The sequence below is a fragment of the Ochotona princeps genome, chromosome 6 (genome assembly GCF_030435755.1).
Source record: "Ochotona princeps isolate mOchPri1 chromosome 6, mOchPri1.hap1, whole genome shotgun sequence".
In the NCBI taxonomy this organism is placed as follows: Eukaryota; Metazoa; Chordata; class Mammalia; order Lagomorpha; family Ochotonidae; genus Ochotona; species Ochotona princeps.
In genome coordinates, this window is record NC_080837.1 from 16,487,583 (window position 1) to 16,505,682 (window position 18,100).

The following is an 18,100-nucleotide window of genomic DNA, read 5'->3' on the forward strand; positions in this document are numbered from 1 at the left end:
GGCCAGCGGCTGACCCTCTGTGCTCCCACAGTGCCCGGGCAGCTGTATGAGGTGAAGCTTGTGGCCTTCAACAAGCATGAGGACGGCTACGCGGCCGTGTGGAAGGGCAAGACGGAAAAGGCACCCACTCCAGGTGAGGGTGGTGGGCAGGGCAGGGCAGGGCAGGGCAGGGCAGGGCAGGGAAGCAGGCAGTTACAACCCATAGGTCGGGAGCCAGCCCTGGTGGGCCACAGGTGCGGTCATCTCCACCTACCTTCATGCCCATTCTCCCAGATAGATGCTTTCTCTGGTTCCTGATGGCTGCTGTTTGCACTTGCTTTATTTGTTTTGGTTTTTAAAGATTAATGGAACTGCTGCGGTGGCTTAGTTGGCTGATCCTCTGCCTGCAAGTGATGGTATCCCCTATGACACCGGTTCGCGTCCTGGCTGCTCTACTTCCCATCCAGTTCCCTGCTCATGAGCCTTGGAAAGCAGCAGAGGACGGCCCAAGTGCTTGGGCTCCTGCATCCACATGGGAGACCCAGATAAATCTTGTGGCTCCTGGCTTTGGCCTAAGTAGCCACTAACCATTACCGTCATCTGGGGAATGGCCCAGCAGATGGAAAACTTTCAATTCTGCCTCACAAATAAAGAAATCATTTTTTAAAGACTGGAAATAAAAGGTTATCCCTGAACACCCCAGCAGGGAGCATGTTCCCATGGGACCCACTGGAAAGCTGCGATTCAGCAAGGCCAGGGGCTTGTGCAAGATGGCACAACGCCCAGCCCAGGCCCAGGACTCTGGTTCCCAGGCAGCCATCTTCCCACCACAGTGGAGCTGCACAGCGCTCCATGAGGGACCTCCTTGGCCTCCCCCTGCCCCTGGCTCCAGGCTGGCATGCAACCCTGTGGTCTAGCAGGCTGAGCAAGCACTCCAGCCAAAACCGTGGGTTCTGCAGTGTGTTTGTTCAGTCCTTCAGCCAATATTTTACTGAGCATCTGCGGTTGTAGTGACGAATGACCCAAATTAGGTCCCCTCTGTCACTGATGATGGTCTACATGTGTAAGATAGACATTTATCGTCGGCTAGCTCTTCCCATATGCCAGACATTTTCCTACCTGCTTTATAGAAATTGACTCATTTCATTCTTAAAACAACCCCACGAGGTGGGTACTGCTGCACTCCTCAGGGTAGGAAACAGAAGCACAGAAGAGTTAAGCCACTTCTTCAAAGTCACACAGCTAGCCAGAGGTAGAGAATGAGGAGTTTCATCTGTCAGTTCCACCTGCTACCATAGCTGGAACAGGGCCAGGCTGAAGCCAGGAGGCGGAAGCTTCTTCTGGGTTTCCCATGTGGGTTCAGGGTCCCAAGGATTTGGACCGTCCTCTGCATCTTTTGTAAGCAGGGAGCTGGATGGGAAATGGAGCAGCCGGGACTTGAACTGGTGCCCATAGGGGATGCTGGCACCTCAGGCAGATAATTGCTATGCTACCGCTCGATCCCACAGCCTCTGTTTTCTTACCTGTGACGTGCGAAAGGTGCCTCCCAGCTCACTGCACGGACAGAGGGGGTGCCCGAGAACTGTAAGCCACTTTTCACCATGCTCTTCACTTTGCAGACCTGCCCATCCAGAGGGGTCCCCCACTTCCCCCAGCCCATGTCCACGCCGAATCCAACAGTTCCACATCCATCTGGCTGCGGTGGAAGAAGCCAGACTTCACCACAGTCAAGATCGTCAACTACACTGTGCGCTTCAGCCCCTGGGGGCTTCGGAACGCCTCCCTGGTCACGTATTACACCAGGTGGGCAGAGGGTGGCATGGGAGTTGTGGGGATACATGTCACACCCCACAGTGAGTGGCTGCAGGGGCTCTGCCTCGTGCCTGTAGGTCTGCATGGTCCTGCTCTCCAGGCGTGTCCACCCTGATGGGCAGGGGCACTTACTTGCGGTCCAGCTCATGGGGCGGGGCAGACCCTGCATCAGGGGCAGTTGAGCCTTGAAGTCACCCCATCAGCAGGACCCAGCCCAGGAGGAGATGCCGCCCAGTGGGTGGTTCCTCGGGTGGAGCAGAACTTGATGTAACCCAGGAGGGTTTCCTGGAATAGGAGGCTCTGGCAACTCTCCTGGCCCAGGTTAGGTCCTGTGGCTGAAGGCAGAGGAGCAGACTGGGAGAGATTGGTGCTTGCCTCGCCAGCCCGGGAGAAAACATCCTCATCGGAGGCCTGAAGCCCTTCACCAAGTACGAGTTTGCAGTGCAGTCGCATGGCGTGGACATGGATGGCCCTTTCGGCTCTGTGGTGGAGCGCTCCACTCTACCTGACCGTGAGTGGCCCTGGGAGGAAGACGGGAGACTGTGACCTCGTGGCCTGGCTCCCCCAGCACACACTGGGTTCTCCACGACCCTGCCTCTTCCCATCCTCCTCTGCATCCCAGGGCCTTCGACGCCCCCGTCTGACCTGCGCCTGAGCCCCCTGACACCGTCCACGGTCCGGTTGCACTGGTGCCCGCCCACAGAGCCCAATGGAGAGATTGTGGAGTACCTGATCCTGTACAGCAACAACCATACCCAGCCCGAGCACCAGTGGACGCTGCTCACCACGGAGGGTGAGCACCACGGCACTTTCCCAGTCAGCTTCAGCTGGGTTAGCCTAGGGTGGTGCTGCGGGTGTTAGGGAGTGGGACTTCTTGGAGGGAGCACCCAGGAGCCAGAGCCCGAGAGGGAGGAGCCGACTTTGTCAGCCCTTCCTCCCTCCAGCCTCAGCCACGCCCCTTCCCTCTCCCCTCCAGGAAACATCTTCAGTGCAGAGGTGCACGGGTTGGAGAGCGACACCCGGTACTTTTTCAAGATGGGAGCTCGCACGGAGGTGGGACCTGGGCCCTTCTCACATCTGCAGGACGTGATCACTCTGCAAGAGAGGCTGTCAGGTAGCAGGGAAGGGGAGAACAGGGTGTCCCCTACCCCACCCTATCCCACTTCACACCCCCTGCCACCAGCCTGGTGGGGCGACAAGCTCCAGGGGTGAGTGCCACATGAACATGCAGGGCATCTTCAGTTTAAGAAAGTAGGAATGGCTTTCAGGTGGTGGCAGCCTCGGAGGAGAGGGGGTGTGATGCCTTCTGGGGCTGCTGCAGGAGTACAGTGGGCAGGGGGAACCGGGAGGTAGTGAGCGGGGGGGGGGTTCCTGGAAGGCCACCAGCCCCTCTTGTCCTCATCCCAGAAGATCATGGAGTGTCCCAGGATGAGGTGCAGGCCAGTGGCAACCATGCAGTGGGAGCTGCATCTCCTGGTTTTCACCTGCCTTGACCCTCTTCTCCCTGGTAGACTCCCTGGATGTGCATTCAGTCACCGGCATCATCGTGGGCGTGTGCCTGGGCCTGCTCTGCCTCCTGGCCTGCATGTGCGCTGGCCTGCGCCGCAGCCCCCACAGGTGGGCCCAGGAGATTGCCCCACCCCGAGATCAGCCAGCAGGGACAGGAATGAGGCTACAATGGGCCTTAGGGACTGCAAGAATCCCTTCCCAGCTGGGATGTAAGGGGCAGGGAGTGATATATTCTTGACAAGGAGGGTGGTTTTAGGGGAACTCCTAGCCCCACAGTATTTGCTGCTGCTTTCTCAGTTGCCCCCAGCTTCTTGGAAGGAAGGACCCCAGGTTTTGGGATGCCTGTAGGATGATGGGATGCCTTGAAGGGGGAGGAGGTCACCTGGACAGTGGCAGATGAAGAAACCAGGCTGCAGCGTCAAGCAGGACCCTCCCCCAGAGCCCCTCACCCTCTGCCCATTATGCTTTGTTTTCCATCTCTCCCCTCCAGGGAAGCCCTGCCGGGGCTGTCCTCCACAGCCACCCCTGGCAACCCAGCGCTGTATTCCAGAGCCCGGATCGGTCCCCCAAGCCCTCCAGCTGCCCATGAACTTGAGTCCCTCGTGCATCCCCGCCCCCAGGACTGGTCCCCGCCGCCCTCCGACGTGGAGGACAGGGCTGAAGTGCACAGCCTGATGGGAGGCGGTGTGTCCGACTGCCTGGGCCACTCTAAGAGAAAGGTGAGCCGGAGTTGGGCTCGTTTCCAGATAGGACGCCAGAGGGCGCCAGAGCACAGCGTGTGCCCTTGGTTCCCATGGCGTGGACAAGGAGGGGGTACCCTTGGACAGGACACCACATCCCTGGAGCTGGGTGTCAGCTCCATGACCAGCATTCCCCAGCGTGGTCAGAGTGGCTGTGGCCAAGAGAGACGGGGACTGGAACAAAGTGAGGCCCTTCTCCTTCCCTCCTTGTCTCCCCTTCCTCCCAGCCCAGCCAATCCTGGTCAGGGCCCTCCCTCACACCCAGCATCCTCCTCTCTTTCCACTGCAGATCTCCTGGGCCCAGCCAGGTGGGCCGAGCTGGGCAGGTCCCTGGGCTAGCTGTGAACTGCCCCAGACAGGCCCCAGACCTGCTCTGACCCGGGCCCTGCTGCCTCCTGCGGGTACTGGGCAGACACTGTTGCTGCAGGCTCTGGTGTATGACGCCATCAAGGTCAGTGTCCTTGGAGGAAGCATGGGGGTCTCTGTGCACCCCTGGGGCCGTAACTTTCCCCTGAGGACTATAGCAGGAATGAGGGAGCATGGGAGAAGGAGGGATAATGGGGGTGTGGGGAGTCCCTCGAGGTGGGGGAAGTCCTTCCTCCACTCATGATCATCGTGGACCATGGTGATGCGGGTAACCCTGGTCTGAGAGCATTCGGCTCTTCCCCCACTTCCAGGGAGGAGCCTGGCTGAGGCTGCCTTCGTGGAAGTGCAGGACAAAAGCAGATGGGGGAGAATTCCATGTCCCCAGCTGGCCTCCATGTTGCACTGTTCACGTGTCCTCAGCACTGCCCACAAGACGATGTTGTGATGAAGCGTCAGTCCCCTCCCCAACCACTGCCCCATGCACTGCTCACGATGGCCATCTTGTCTGTGTTCCCTGCTCTGTCCAGGGCACCGGAAGAAAGAAGCCACCCCCTGCCTGCAGGAACCAAGTGGAGGCCGAGGTCATCGTGCACTCTGATTTCAGTGCCTCCCACGGCAGCCCTGATCTTCAACTCCAAGACTTGGAGCCTGAGAGTCCCCGGCCTTTGGAGGCCCCTGACCTGACCTCGGGCATCATGGGCATCGAGCAGGGGGCAGACTGGCTGGACAGGGACCTGGGAGGGAGTGAGGCAGCTCCAGGGCCAGACCAACTCACCTGCTCACCAGAGGTAGTCAGCAGTCCCTGTTCCTTCCAGGACCTCCAGCCTAGGGAGACCCTGGAGGAGACCCCGGGGAAGAGCTGCCAGCCCAAAGCCCCTTGCACACTAGGGGCCAGCCCCAGCCTGCCCCGAGCTCCGGTTTCCTCATCTGCTTAGTTTCCTGAAGGGTGCAGTCTAGATCAGGCTGCTCTGCATCAGGGGGTGTGGCATGCAAAGCCACACATGTGCGTTTGTGCATCTATAGCTCCTAAACCCATCAAGCCCTTTGGAGCCTCTTGGGATGCTTGGGCTGGGAGGACGGAGAGCAGAGGAAGAAATGGATCATGAGGACACACAGGTGCATGTGATGTGCACTTTGGGAAGCACGTGTACGTGCTCTGGGTGAGCTGGCAAGCCGTGGCCCAGGCGGTGGGCCGTCTGGTTTCATTGGCCCCCCAAATCAGGGCAGTGCCTCTGAAGGGCCAGTCCCTAGCCTCATTGTGGGCCCCCAACCTGGTATTACACACTCTGAGAGTGTCTTCTGGCCCTCGCTGACAGACAATGACAAGCCAACTCTCCTGCCTGATTGGGCTGGGACCCTGACACTCCCAGGGCTGCAGCCCCCCTACGTGCCACTCAGTTTTTGTGATTCGGGAAGTGCCTGGTTTAGAAACACTGCTTCTCTCGCTCCCACTGGCCTTTACTGCATGCCTCCCCACCCCCTACCCCAGTTCTGTGGTCCTCACTGTCTGGACACATCCCAGCCCCAGCCTAGACTTTGGCTGTCTCTCATACTTCCCTCTGACCTTGCCATCTGCTTTTCCCTAACAACATGGCTACCTCACATTCGCTTCAAGACCACGGCTGGGCTGCTGTGTCCGCTGGGGACCTCCCCTGGCACACCCTCCTTGGCCTGGAAAGACCCAGGCACAGGGCTGGGGAAGGCCTGCCAGCTGCCCTGGCATCTTTCCCATTGGGGTCAGGGTAGGGAGAGATGGGGGACCCAAGTCACGTGGGGGAGAGACTTTTTAAGACAGGGAAGGGGGCTGTGACCCCGAAGCTTAGCGTGCCACAACTTCCTTCCGTGCTAGGAGATGGCTTCGCAGCTGAGGATGAAGGAGGGGAAGGCTTCCCACCTGTACACCTGCGACTCCATCCTGGGTTCCATTTGCACAGAAAAAGGGTGGTTGGTTCATTTCCTTTTGTGTGCCCTTTCAACTGAATCCTGAAGTCATCTGCTGTTATCCTACCACACAGGGGACAAGCTTGGTGATTATTCTGTGCTTTGTGACAGCTATGTCGTTTTTTGATTCTTCACCTCCTCTTCTCACAGGAATATAAAACATGGTTGGGGGGAGGTAATCCTTGCTTCTCTCCTTGTGTCTTTTTCACTGACTGGCACTTCAAGAGTTAACTCTGGCTTCTGGGCCAAATTAGAAATATCCAGTCTATCTTGCGTTTTTCTTTAAAAAAAAAAAAAAAGGTGAAATGTCTTCAGCAGAGTCGAGCTTCCTCCGAACCCTAGAGCATCCGTGTTTATTGCACTCAGCACTCGGATGTCACTCACAATTGACATCTGCACCTACGTTTTACCAGCCCATCCCTCCTCCCGCCACAGCCAGCCTAGGATAACTACGGATTATTCATGTTGGACTTGTATCTCGTTAAAGACAGAATTGTCACTTGTTCCATTTCGGCAGCCTTCAGTGTCGCAGCGGCGAACAGCACAGTGTATCTTTCCTCATTGCTTTGAAGGTCAGAAGCTTCATTTTTATTTTTTGCTGGTTTGATTCTTTTTTTTCTTTTTCAGAAAAGAAAAAAATGGCCCTGAGTTAAGTGGCTGTTTTAACAGTAGGTTCTGAGCACTACAGCGCATAGTCATTTTTCATGTTCTTGTTTAACAGGCACCAAGGTTCTGGTTTAAATTAAATAGCTGCAAATGAGACAATTTATAACCCATTAGGTTGGGTGGAAAATTGTTTCTCAAAAGCAAATAAGTAATAAATCTGGTATCTGCCTATAAGTCAGAGTTGATAAGAAAACGACCGTTCCTCACTAGCGGTATGTAGGATTTGGGCTCTCAGTGATTTGGAAGCGTCAGACTTATAACTCTGTAGCAGTGGTTTTATTAGAAAAGAACCTCTTGCCCTCTTACAGGGCATTAAAGCCCTTCATCCACCTGCCATGGAGGCCTTACTTTTTTGAGTCTCATTTTATAATCTTCCTTTTCCCTGTGCATGACAAGCGTAATCGGTATTTGCTCATTTATCTCTGTTTGTGTTGTGTTATTTTATTTAATTATTTTCCCCAACATTTTTTTTGTTCCCTCCTTGCAATTATATTCTTTAGTGTTAAGCTAAGGCATTGATCATGTATCATTTCCTCTAATGAATAAACTATTTTGCAGATTGTGTGTGTGTGTGTGTGTGTGTATCATTCTCTGTGGAGCCTTTGTACCCTACACAGTTTAATTTCTACCAGGACAGGAAACATTCCTTTGAAGATATATTTATTTTTATTGAAAAAAGAGATTTACAGAGAGGAGGAGACAGAAATACCATGCATCTGTTGGTTTACTCCCCAAGTGGCTGCAATGGCCAGAACTGAGCCAATCTGGAGTCAGGAGCTTCCTCTAGGTTTCCCACATGGCTGCAGGGTCCCAAGGCTTCGGGTTACCCTCCATTGCTTGCCCAGGCCACAAGCAGGGAGCTGGATGGGAAGTGGAGCAGCCAGGACACGAACTAGTGCCCATATGGGATGTCGATGTTTGCAGGTGAAGTTAGTTGAGATCTTGGCATTGCAGAGGGAGGTTTAGTTCACTAAGCCAAGACAAAGGCCCCACATGTAAATCAATCTCTCTCTCTCTTAAACTATTCCTGGCTGTACTTCTGGATGCTCTTTCCAGAGGTCAGACTCTACATGTGCCTCTCCACCGTAACCTTCAGATATTGGGGTCCTTTCACCATGCAGGGGCTCAACAAATTCCACACTACACTCACCCCAGATCACAGCCCGGCAGCTGTGTTGCGTTCTTCACCCAACCCAGATTATGCTCTTTCTTTTGGAGGGGACCAAGGGCCAGGGTGCTGCCCTGCGCCAGATCACCCCCAAAGTGACTGGGGCAGCGGGTGAGGGGTAGACCCAGAGCTAATTGGCAGGTCCTACAGAAAGATATCACATGACTTGCAAGCGGCAAGAGAGCCATCATTTGCATATCAGTCTCAGACCAAGGGCTGCGATAAAGAAAAATTAAACACTTTTCAAAATGAATTTAAAGTAACAGTGATTGAGGACAGCCTTGACCTCGCCAGAGTCAGCACTAGCTGGAAAAGCCCTTGTGGGGAATTCAGCCTTGGCAGAGAGGAGTGCCAGGACCTTGGGGTCCACGCATGTGCCACCTTGCCTGTGGCCTCCACAGCCCCATCAGTCATTCCCTTCCCCACCAGGAAGTATACTGGGATGGGTGGGTGGGAAGTGGCTTTAGTGTTCTGAGATCCTTGACCATCAATTTCTCCACCACCTTCTGTGGCTCTCACGCTTTGCCATGCTTGGCTTTCAGCTGTCCCAGCAGTGTAAGGAACCCTTGGACTGTGTGCAAACTCTATCATTAATGACCAGGCCCATCCACAAGCTGTCTGGTGTAAACCTGGGTTTGGGTTATAACTTTCCTGCTGCTACACCCGAACTTTCAGAGCTGGGATCAAAGCCCTAGTATCTCAGGACCAAGCCTGAGGAGCCAAGAGCTGAAGTTACCTCCTCCAGCCGGCCACCTCCCATAACTCAGCAGCTGCTGCGAGACATGGGCTCAGCAGCCTATCACATGGTGCTAGCCTTAGATTCACACTGAATGACCAAGATGCAAGGAGTCCACTCGAATAGACGTCTTAAGACACAAACCTACTCGCCACAGCCTTTTCGTCTGGAAACATGGAAGATCTCTGGGGCAAGGATGGGTGAGTGGGACGCTAACTTTAAGGGGATTTTCCAGGGACCAGGCCACGTGGGCCGGTTAAAGGTCTCCAGGTTGCAACCAGGGATAGAGACCCTCCTCTTCGGCCGGGTCACGCAGCAGGTGGACGGAAGCGAGCGGGACCTGGGCTCCTTCATCATTCTCAGCGAGCCAAGCACAACCCAGCCCCGGCCAGCGACACGTCCCCTCAGCCTGAAGAGGCAGATCTTGCAGCTGAACGCCCTGGCATTTGAGTGTAGGAAACCCGCAGAGTCTTCACCAACTCTGTTTAGCTTTTAGGCGACGATCTCTGAAACCTGCACCGGGGCACCACGGAGGAGGGTGCGGCGGGCAGAGTGGCTCAGAACAAATCCAGTAGCTGTGCGCGTTTTTCCGCAGCCGAGATTCACTGCCTTGGCCTCCTCACCCCTACCCCGAGTCTGGGGCTGGTGGGAGGGGGTCCCGGGCAGCCCCGGACGGCGCCGACCGCTCCAGCCACAGTTCAAAGCGCAGGGGGCGCGTCCGCCGCACAGCCGGGAATGTCCGGCCGCTTAAAGCGCTCACCGGCTCTTTTGTTCCCCAGACTCGGGCCTCCGGGGAGAGGGACTGGGGGGAGGGGACTGGGAGGGGAGGAGAGGGGGCGGCGGGCAGAGGAGAAGGGCGGGGCTGCGCGGGCGGTGCGAGTGGTGAGCGCGCACCCCGGGCGAGGCTGACAGATCGCCAGGGTGGGTGCAAGATGGCGCAAGCAGCGCTCCCCCTGTGCGCCTTGAGCTTCTAGACAGGCATGCAGACCCAGTCCCCCGCTGCTCGGGCTCGGCCCCGGCCGGAGTCCCGGCCCCGGCCCTGGCACCGGCCCCGTGGGACACTGTGAGCTGCTCGAGGCCCGGGAGCAGCGCGTCGCTGAGCTGAAGAGGACCCACAGCCCCATGGCTGCACCGCGCGCCGCGTCCCCGTGCCGCCCGCCAGTGCCGCGCTGGCCCCGGCTGCTGCTGAAGCCGCCGCCGCTGCTGCTACTGCTGCTACTGCTGCTGCCCGCGCCGAGCAAGGGTGAGCGAGGGTGGCCGCGGCACGGGCAGCTCCGGATAGAGCCCGAGGGAGAGCGAGAGGAGCGTCCGCGAGCGCTAGGGGGAGAGAGTAGGATGCCGACCTGAGGACCGATCCCACGCGGGAGGGACAGAGTGGGACGAAGGGAAGCGGGACTGGGACAAGTGGTGAGACTGGGCGGCCGGAGGCGGAAGGGGGGATGCTGAGGACGGAGAAACCAGGGCTGGGTGCACTGTAACTCCGAGACTCAGGGCAGGACTCAGGGCATGACCCAAAACCCGGCCCGAGGAGCCAGGAGTGCGGTGAGGCAAGAGCTGCTGGGTGCACTGGGCTTGGGGACAGAGGGAAACGAGCCAGGGGATTCCATGCGGCTGGTCCCCAACGGAGGGCGTAAGTTGGGTGCGCGGAACCTGGCGGTGTACCCGAAGAAGTCCAGGCGGCCGAGACAGAAGACTACAGACTGGCCTGGGGACCCGGACTTGATCTGCTGTGCTAAGCCGACCTAGCTAGCGAGTGCGCGGGAGAGTCCGAGGAGGAGGAGGAGGAAGAAGACTTTTCGAGGAGAAAAGAGTTGGGGCTAGGAGAAGAGAGGGAAGACTACCGCGGGCAGCGCGTGGGAAAGGGGAGGCTGGGCACAGGATCCAGGAGCCGAGACCGGGAGGAGAGGCGCCCCGAGATCCAGCCCCAGCGAGTGGCGGGGATGCCCAGGTCCCCGCCCTTCCCGGAGAGTGCTCCCGCGGGGAGACCCTGACCCAGGTTCACGGGCCCGGTGGGCTCCACTGCCCAGGACTCGGCCACCTCCATCACCTCGGTAGCGGTGGCTGCTTTGGGCCTACGTTCCCCGGAGAGGAGTGCGGATCCAACCCCTACCCCCACCTCCCACGCCCAAGGTCCCTGCAGACCCTATCTGGGCTGTTGGCTCTGCTTGTCCCCTCCGAGAAGGAGAGCGTTGCGTCTGTCCGCATCCGGGACAAACTTCGGCCCGGAGGCGGGTAACGGGTGGGGCTGGGGGCTCTGGCGACTGAAAGGGCGGTCTGGGGGACGCTGGAGGACCAGTACTTTTTAGACGCCTTAAGACACTACCTGGGGTGGGCACGCCCCGGCGTGGCTGCTCCTCCTCCCTCCCCTTCCGTTCGCGCCAGTGTCCCAGGCTGGGAGGGACGGGCTGTGGGGTCGCTGGCTCCTTGGGAAGACAAGGAAGGGGTCTATGGCCGGGTTCATCCCTCTTGCGGGGATGAAGGTTGTCACTGGCACGGTGACTTGGTTTCGCAACCGGGGTTGGGGGGTGGGGAGCGGCTGGAGTGCCCTGTTCCCTCAACTCAGCTTCCTTCTCTCAACTCCCTAGTCCATCTGAATGTAAAGCTGAATGTAAAACTTCCAGGAACCTTTTCTCCCTGAGAGCTGTGAAATTAGAGTTGGAGGTGGCCACTCCTTATCACTCCTCACTATGCCCAGGGCATTCTAGGGTGGCTCAAAAGAGGCACAGCCTAGGGACTGGGACCACACATCCCAGCCCTTGCCCTGTTGTTGGTTTGGCTACCAAAAAGCAGCAGGATTTCAGCAAGTGGTTTGAAGCCCGGGGACTTGGCAGGGGAGGGGGCGGTTAGAGGGACTTCCTCCTGGCTGCTCATTCCATGCTGACCCCCTTTTCTTCACATCTCTCCACCCCCGCCTGCATGCAGGTCTCGACCACTCTGCAGAACTAGCGTTTGCTATGGAGCCCAGTGATGAAGTGGCAGTACCTGGGCAGCCTGTGGTCCTGGGCTGCCAGGTGGAGGGGACCCCTCCAGTACGAGTCACCTGGAGAAAGAACGGGGTGGAACTGCCTGACAGCCCCCACTCCACCTTGCTTGGCAACGGCTCCCTGATGATCCACCATTTTCGGCTGGAGCCAGACGGCAGCCCCTCAGATGAGGGCGACTATGAGTGCGTGGCTCAGAACCGCTTCGGGCTGGTGGTCAGTCGCAAAGCCCGCATCCAGGCTGCAAGTAAGTGGACGTCCCTGCTTTCCCCCTTGTGTGAGCTGTGACCCTGGGGCCTGCCAGTGAGTGGGGTGGGGGCAGTCCCAGGGTATGTGGTTTCTGGAGCATTCCTTGCCCAGCAGGGGGCCATAGAGACTTCCCTGGCAATAACTGATGATTGGCGGTGGAGTAACTGATAACTGTTTAGATGTGATTTGACAGGAATGTACCTGCACACTCCTGGAAGAGGGGGTGGCTGGACCCCTTGGTGTGCACCCTCAGTTTCTCTGGGCCTCTCATACCTGCTGTGAGTCTCCCTGCCCACTGAGTAGGATTCCTGTGCCTAAACACTTGCCATTCTTTAATAATGACTTATAAAATATTTTTAAGGATTTATTTATTATTTTTATTGGAAAAGCAGATTGGCAGAAAGGAGAGACAGAGAGAAAGATCTTTCATCTGCTGGTTCACTCCCTAAATGACCACAATGAACAGAGCTGAGCCGATCCAAAGCCAGGAGCCAGGAGCTTCTGGGTCTCCCACATAGGTGCAGGATCCCAAAGCTTTGAACTGTCCTCGGCTTTCCCAGGCCACAAGCAGGGAGCCAGTTGGGAAGTGGAGCAGCCAAATATAAACCAGCACCGATATGGGATCCTGGTGCATGCGAGGCAAGGATTTTAACCACTAGGCTACTGCAACAGACCCTATAACAGTTTTAGCTACAAGCAATTTTTAATTCTATGTTGATTTTTAAAGTCCTGGAGTAGGGGCATTGTGGGATAGTCCATTAAGCAGCTATTTGGGATGCAACATGAGAGTAGCTCTGCTTCTAATCCAGCTCCCTGTTACTGTGCATGCTGGAAGGCAGCAGATGATGGCTCAAGTGCTTGGGTTCCTGCTCCCTAAATGGGAGAGCTGTACGGGATCCCTGGCTCCTGGGTTTGTCCTGGCCCAATCCTGGATATTGCAGGTATTTTGTGGCATAAGACCAGCAATGGAAGAGCTCTGTATCTTTCTCCATACACACTCTCTCTCTCTCTCTCTGTCTCTCGTCACTCTTTCAAGTAGGTGAAAATGAATAAACATATACAAAACAGGGTTGGTTGAAGCTGTGGTGCAGTGGCTTAAGCTGCTGTTTGTGACTCCAGCATCCCATACCAGAGAGCCATTTCAGTTCCCGCTGCTCTGTTTCTGACCCTCTTCTTGCTATTGTGCAAGTGGAAGGCAGTGGAAGATGGCCCAAGTACTTGGATCCTTTGCCGCTAATGTGGGAGACCTGGCTGGAGTCTCAGGCAGCACATGGAAGACATGTAATTGTCTATGTGGCTCTCCTCTTCCTCCTCTTCTCTCTGTGGCGCTACCTTTCAAATCACTACATGGGTAAGACAGAGGGGAAAACACACAGAGAAACCACTTCTGCTGCTGGTTACTTGCCAGATGACCACAAGGACTGGGCCTGGCTGAAGCCGGGAACCTTATCCAGGTCTCCCATGTGGGTGGTTGGCACTTGGACCGTCTTCCAAGGCTTTTCCTGCACTTTTGACAGGGAGCTGGATTGGAAGCAGAAAAGTAGGGACTCGAACCAACACCCATATGGGATGGCGGTGTCACAAGTAGCAGCTTAACCCAATGTGCCATGCCAACTCCAATCCCGCCATGTTTTAAAAAGGTTTATTTAGGGGCAGTATTATGGCAGAGTGGATAAAGCTGCCACCTGCAATGTCAGTATCCCACACAGGCACCAGCTTGATTCCTGCTGTCCTACTTCCTATCCGGCGCTCTGCTAATGTACCTGGACAAGCATTGGGGACGGCCAAGTGCTTGGCTCCCTACACCCAGGTGGGAGGCTGGAGGGAGCTCCTGGCTGCTGGCTTTGGCCTGAACATGGCCCTTGCCATCTGAGGAGTAAATCAGAGGATGGAAGCTAGCTCTCAGTCTGTGTGTGTGTGTTCCTCCTTCTCTGTAACTCTGCTTTTCAAATAAAGAAACTTAAAAAAATCTGGCAAGATAATTTCAGTGTTATTTCAATGATGCACTCACTCCTGCTTACCTTCGTGCTAAAGTGCTTTTCTGAGTGGAGAAGGGCAAGCCCGTGCTGAGTGACTGCTCGTGATGAGAATAATGTCTGCGCTTTAACCGCCGGTCCCACACACATTCTGCCACAGTTGTTTAATCTGGGTGCATTGCTGTGTAACCTGAGCTATCCATGTGTCAGGGAGGTGGCAGCCTAGGCTGGGGTGGGAGTCATGGCTGAGAATTATTGCTCTTTCTTAGAAAAGATTTATCTATTTGAAGGTCAGAGTTACACAGAGAGGGAGACAGAGAAAGAGAGAAGAGAGAGATCTTTCATCTTCTGATTCACTCCCCAGATGGCCACAATAGCCAGTTAGGCCGATCCAAAGCCAGGAGCCAGGAGCTTCATCGGGGTCTCCCACATGGGTACAGAGGCCTAAGCACTTGAGTCATCTTCTCCTGCTTCCCTCGGCCATTAGCAGGGAGCTGGATGGGAAGTGGCGCAGTCAGTGGGAATCAGCAGCGTTTTAGTGTTATCCTGTTTATTCATCACAGTGAACCTGGAAACAGAGACCATTATTATTCCATTTCATGGAGGAGTAAACTGAGCCTTAGGGGATATCCGTGTTCATTTTAAAAAAGCAACAACAGGGCCTGGCAAGGTAGCCTAGCAGCTAGATTCCTTGACTTGCATGTGCTGGGATCCCATATGGGCACCGGTTTTAATCCTGGCAGACCTGCTTCCTGTCCAACTCCCTGCTTGTGGCCTGGGAAAGCAGTCAAGGATGACCCACGGTCTTGGGACCCTGTACCCACTTGGGGGACCTGGAGGAAGTTCTGGGTTCCTGGCTTAGGTTCAGCTCAGCTCTGGCCGTTGCGGCTGCTTGGAGAGTGAATCAGTGGATGGAAGATCTTCCTCTCTGTCTCTCCTTCTCTCTGAATATCTGACTTTCCAATAAAAATTAATAGATCTTTTTGAAAAAAGCAACAACAAAAAACTTTAAGGTTTAACCTTATTTTAACCTTTATTTTGTGCTTTTGGCATAGTAGTTGGTTTGCCCACCTGTTCTATTGGAATGCCTGGTAGAAACCTCGACTCCAGCTCCTCCACTTCCAATCCAGCTTCCTGCGGATACACATCATAGATGGCAGCAGATGATGGAGTCCCTGCCACTCAGTGCAGAGACTTGGAATGAGTTCCAGGAACCTGACTTTGACTTAGCCCAACCTCGGCTATTGCAGACATCTGGGGAGTGAACCAGTGGATAGCACATCTGTGTCATTTAGATAGATAGCGATAGACGGAGATAGAAAGAGACCTCCCATTTGCTGGTTCACTCTTCAGATGTCCTCAACAGCCAAGAGTAGGTTAGGCCGAGAGCCAAGAATTCCATCAGAAACTCCCACCTGAGTGTCGGGGACCCATGAACTTAAACCATTGCCTGGGGTGCAATGAGCAGAAAGCTGGAATCAGACTCGAACCCAGTGTGGAATACAGGTGCCTCAAGTGACATGTTTGTGGGTCCAGCTCCTTCTCTTCAATGCCAGTAAAAGAGCCAGGACTGCCTGGTGTCCACAACCTCCAGCTTGCTTGCTGCTGCCTCTCTCCTCATGAAGGAACAAACACTGACAAGTTTCTTCCAGGCTCTGAGGGCATTCGCTCTGAGCAGTTGCTCCGCAGTTGCTCTGAGCGGCTGGCCAGTGATGAATGGCTCCAAGGCAGGCAGTGTGGGACATGTCCCTTTGTTCGAAGGAAGGTGGCTGTGGGCTCCCATATGGAGCTGGCTGGGAGGCTGCCCTGGACTTGGACACTGCCTGCTACTCTCCTGGCTCAGCCACCCTTTATCCCTGTGCAGCCGGAGCAGATGGCTGAATGTGAGGGGGTGGGGAACCTCAGGAAGGTTTGTGAGTGCAGAAAAAGGAAACTTCTCATGGGTGCACCCAGCTCCGTGGCCTGGGTCCATACTGAAGCCACAGCCCCACCGGCCCAGGATTCTGGGGAGTTAAGTCCCCAGGGCTTTGTGTCTGCCCCTTGGGAGGTAATGTGTTTTTCAAAATGTTTGGTTTCCCTGGACTCCTAACAGGGTAAGAAATTGAGCTAAGGTAGGAGGGCGGGACAGAGGGGAGAGGAGGGAGCGTTGGCACTTTGGGGTGGCTGTTGAGCAGCAAGCATGGTTGGGTCCCCTTTTCTCACACCAGTGTGCCAGCATGCCCAATAACCCCCAAAGCTATGGGGCTGCCTGGGTTGTCCTCTTTCCACCCATCAGCCTTTTGAAAAGTTGAAAAGTTGTCAGTAGGACCTGGTGGCCAACCCTGCAAGGCTGACATGGTGCGGTTGCTGGGAGAGAGTGTTCTTCCTTTCATCCATCTGCCCTAGTGTCCTAGCATGTCTTTGAAATTCAGCCTGACCCAGGGGCTGCCCCACAGGCTGTTACTGTTACCCAGTAGGATGGAGCAGTGCAGGTGCCTGGCAGCATGGTTCTCTGCCCTGGAGTGCTCTGCCTTGAAATTGAACCTCGGTGGTGGTGAGACGCTGGACAAGTTCATGCATGCTGAGCTCAGTTTTCTCACCTGTGAAATGGGCATACCAGGTGTCAATTGAAATGTCTGTATCCCATATTACAGTCTCAGGGTTCAACTCCCTGCTCCACTTTCCTGCTGATTTGTACTCTCTGAAAGTAAAGGATGAGGTTGGGCCCCTGCCACTTATGTTGGGGGCTCCAGATGGAGCTCCTGGCTTTGGGCGTCTACCTATTGCAAGCTTTTTTGGAGTGAACGGTAGATGAAAAATACTTCTCTCTCTCCCTCATTTGTGTGTGCGCGTGTGTGTGTCCCAAAGTTTCAAATAAAGTAAATAAATGCAATCAATTTTAAAAACAAGCGGGCATATCTTGCATGAGAGAATTCCAGAAAGTTCACGAAAAATGCACTTAAAAGTTTAAGTTCAGGCTGGGAGCCTCATGATTTAGACACTGATTTGAATGTCCGCACCCCATATCAGAGTGCCTGGTATTTGGTTCCACTCTCAGTTTCAACTTCCTGTCAGTACAGGCCCTCTGGGGGTGACAGCAGGTGATGGCTCAAGTAGTTGTTTTTTTTTCCTCCTCAGTGGGATACCTCCATTGAGTTCCTGGCTTTGGCTCTAACCCAGCCCCAGGCATTGCAGGCATTTGAGGGGTGAATCAGAGGTTGGGAGCTTTATCTACCTCTCTTTGTTTCTCAAATAATTTTTTAAAGATTTATTTTATTTTTTTATTGGAAAGTCAGATAAACAGAGAGGAGGAGAGACAGAGAGGAAGTTCCTCCATCTGTTGATTCACTCCCCTAGCAGCTTCAATGACCGGAGCTGAGCCAATCTGAAGCCGGAAGCCCGGAGCTTCTTCTGGGTCTCCCATGCAGGTGCAGGGTCCCAAGGCTTTGGGCCATCCTTGACTGCTTTGCCAGGCCACAAGCGGGATGTCAGGACATGAACCAGTGCCCTTGTGGGATCCTGGCGCAAGCAAGGCGAGGACTTTAGTCACTAGGTTACTGCTCTGGGCCCTCAAATAATTTTTTTTTAAAGATAAATTTATATTTGTGCCTATGGAGGCCCTTCATGCCCACACTTTGCCTGGCACACAGGAGCTCTCAGGGAGGGGCCCTCCACTCTGCATACTTTATTTATAGGTGCTGCCCGTGGCACAGCCTGGCGTGTGTAGTCTTGGCTGCCTGTGCAGGTTCATCTCCAGTAACAGCAAATTGCCTTCTCCATGCCCAGCCCCTAGCTCCTCCCTCCCCAGGGTCCTTTTAGGGCACACTCCAGGGAAACCTATTGGGGAGTGAAATTATTGGAGCTTAGTGCATCTTGATGGATTTTAACCTCTTCCTGGACCAGCCTGCAGGTTCTTCCAACCCTTTGGGTGTAGGCTGAGTCTGGTAGCTCATAAGTCCTCCTGCCACCCTACCCAGAGCCCACACACATTGGCCCTC

General features: G+C 55.2%; 2 protein-coding genes across 2 annotated transcripts in view; both read left to right on the forward strand.

Annotated features, from left to right (window-relative positions):
• The window catches only part of IGDCC4 (immunoglobulin superfamily DCC subclass member 4), a gene marked incomplete at its 5' end in the record, with an annotated part of 34,130 nt that extends 28,611 nt beyond the window's left edge, over nucleotides 1-5,519 (forward strand). The window contains 9 exons of the mRNA XM_058665278.1: nucleotides 32-133; nucleotides 1,599-1,782; nucleotides 2,175-2,302; nucleotides 2,414-2,584; nucleotides 2,768-2,905; nucleotides 3,303-3,408; nucleotides 3,791-4,019; nucleotides 4,330-4,491; nucleotides 4,934-5,519. Coding sequence (XP_058521261.1) covers nucleotides 32-133; nucleotides 1,599-1,782; nucleotides 2,175-2,302; nucleotides 2,414-2,584; nucleotides 2,768-2,905; nucleotides 3,303-3,408; nucleotides 3,791-4,019; nucleotides 4,330-4,491; nucleotides 4,934-5,341 — 1,628 coding nt within the window. The remainder of the gene's footprint in view (nucleotides 1-31; nucleotides 134-1,598; nucleotides 1,783-2,174; nucleotides 2,303-2,413; nucleotides 2,585-2,767; nucleotides 2,906-3,302; nucleotides 3,409-3,790; nucleotides 4,020-4,329; nucleotides 4,492-4,933) is intronic.
• Nucleotides 5,520-9,818: 4,299 nt separating this feature from the next.
• IGDCC3 (immunoglobulin superfamily DCC subclass member 3) overlaps nucleotides 9,819-18,100 on the forward strand; it is a 37,964-nt gene continuing 29,682 nt past the window's right edge. The window contains exons 1-2 of the mRNA XM_004578338.2: nucleotides 9,819-10,160; nucleotides 11,840-12,145. Of these exons, the coding sequence (XP_004578395.2) occupies nucleotides 10,040-10,160; nucleotides 11,840-12,145 (427 nt within the window). The 5' untranslated portion in view covers nucleotides 9,819-10,039. The remainder of the gene's footprint in view (nucleotides 10,161-11,839; nucleotides 12,146-18,100) is intronic.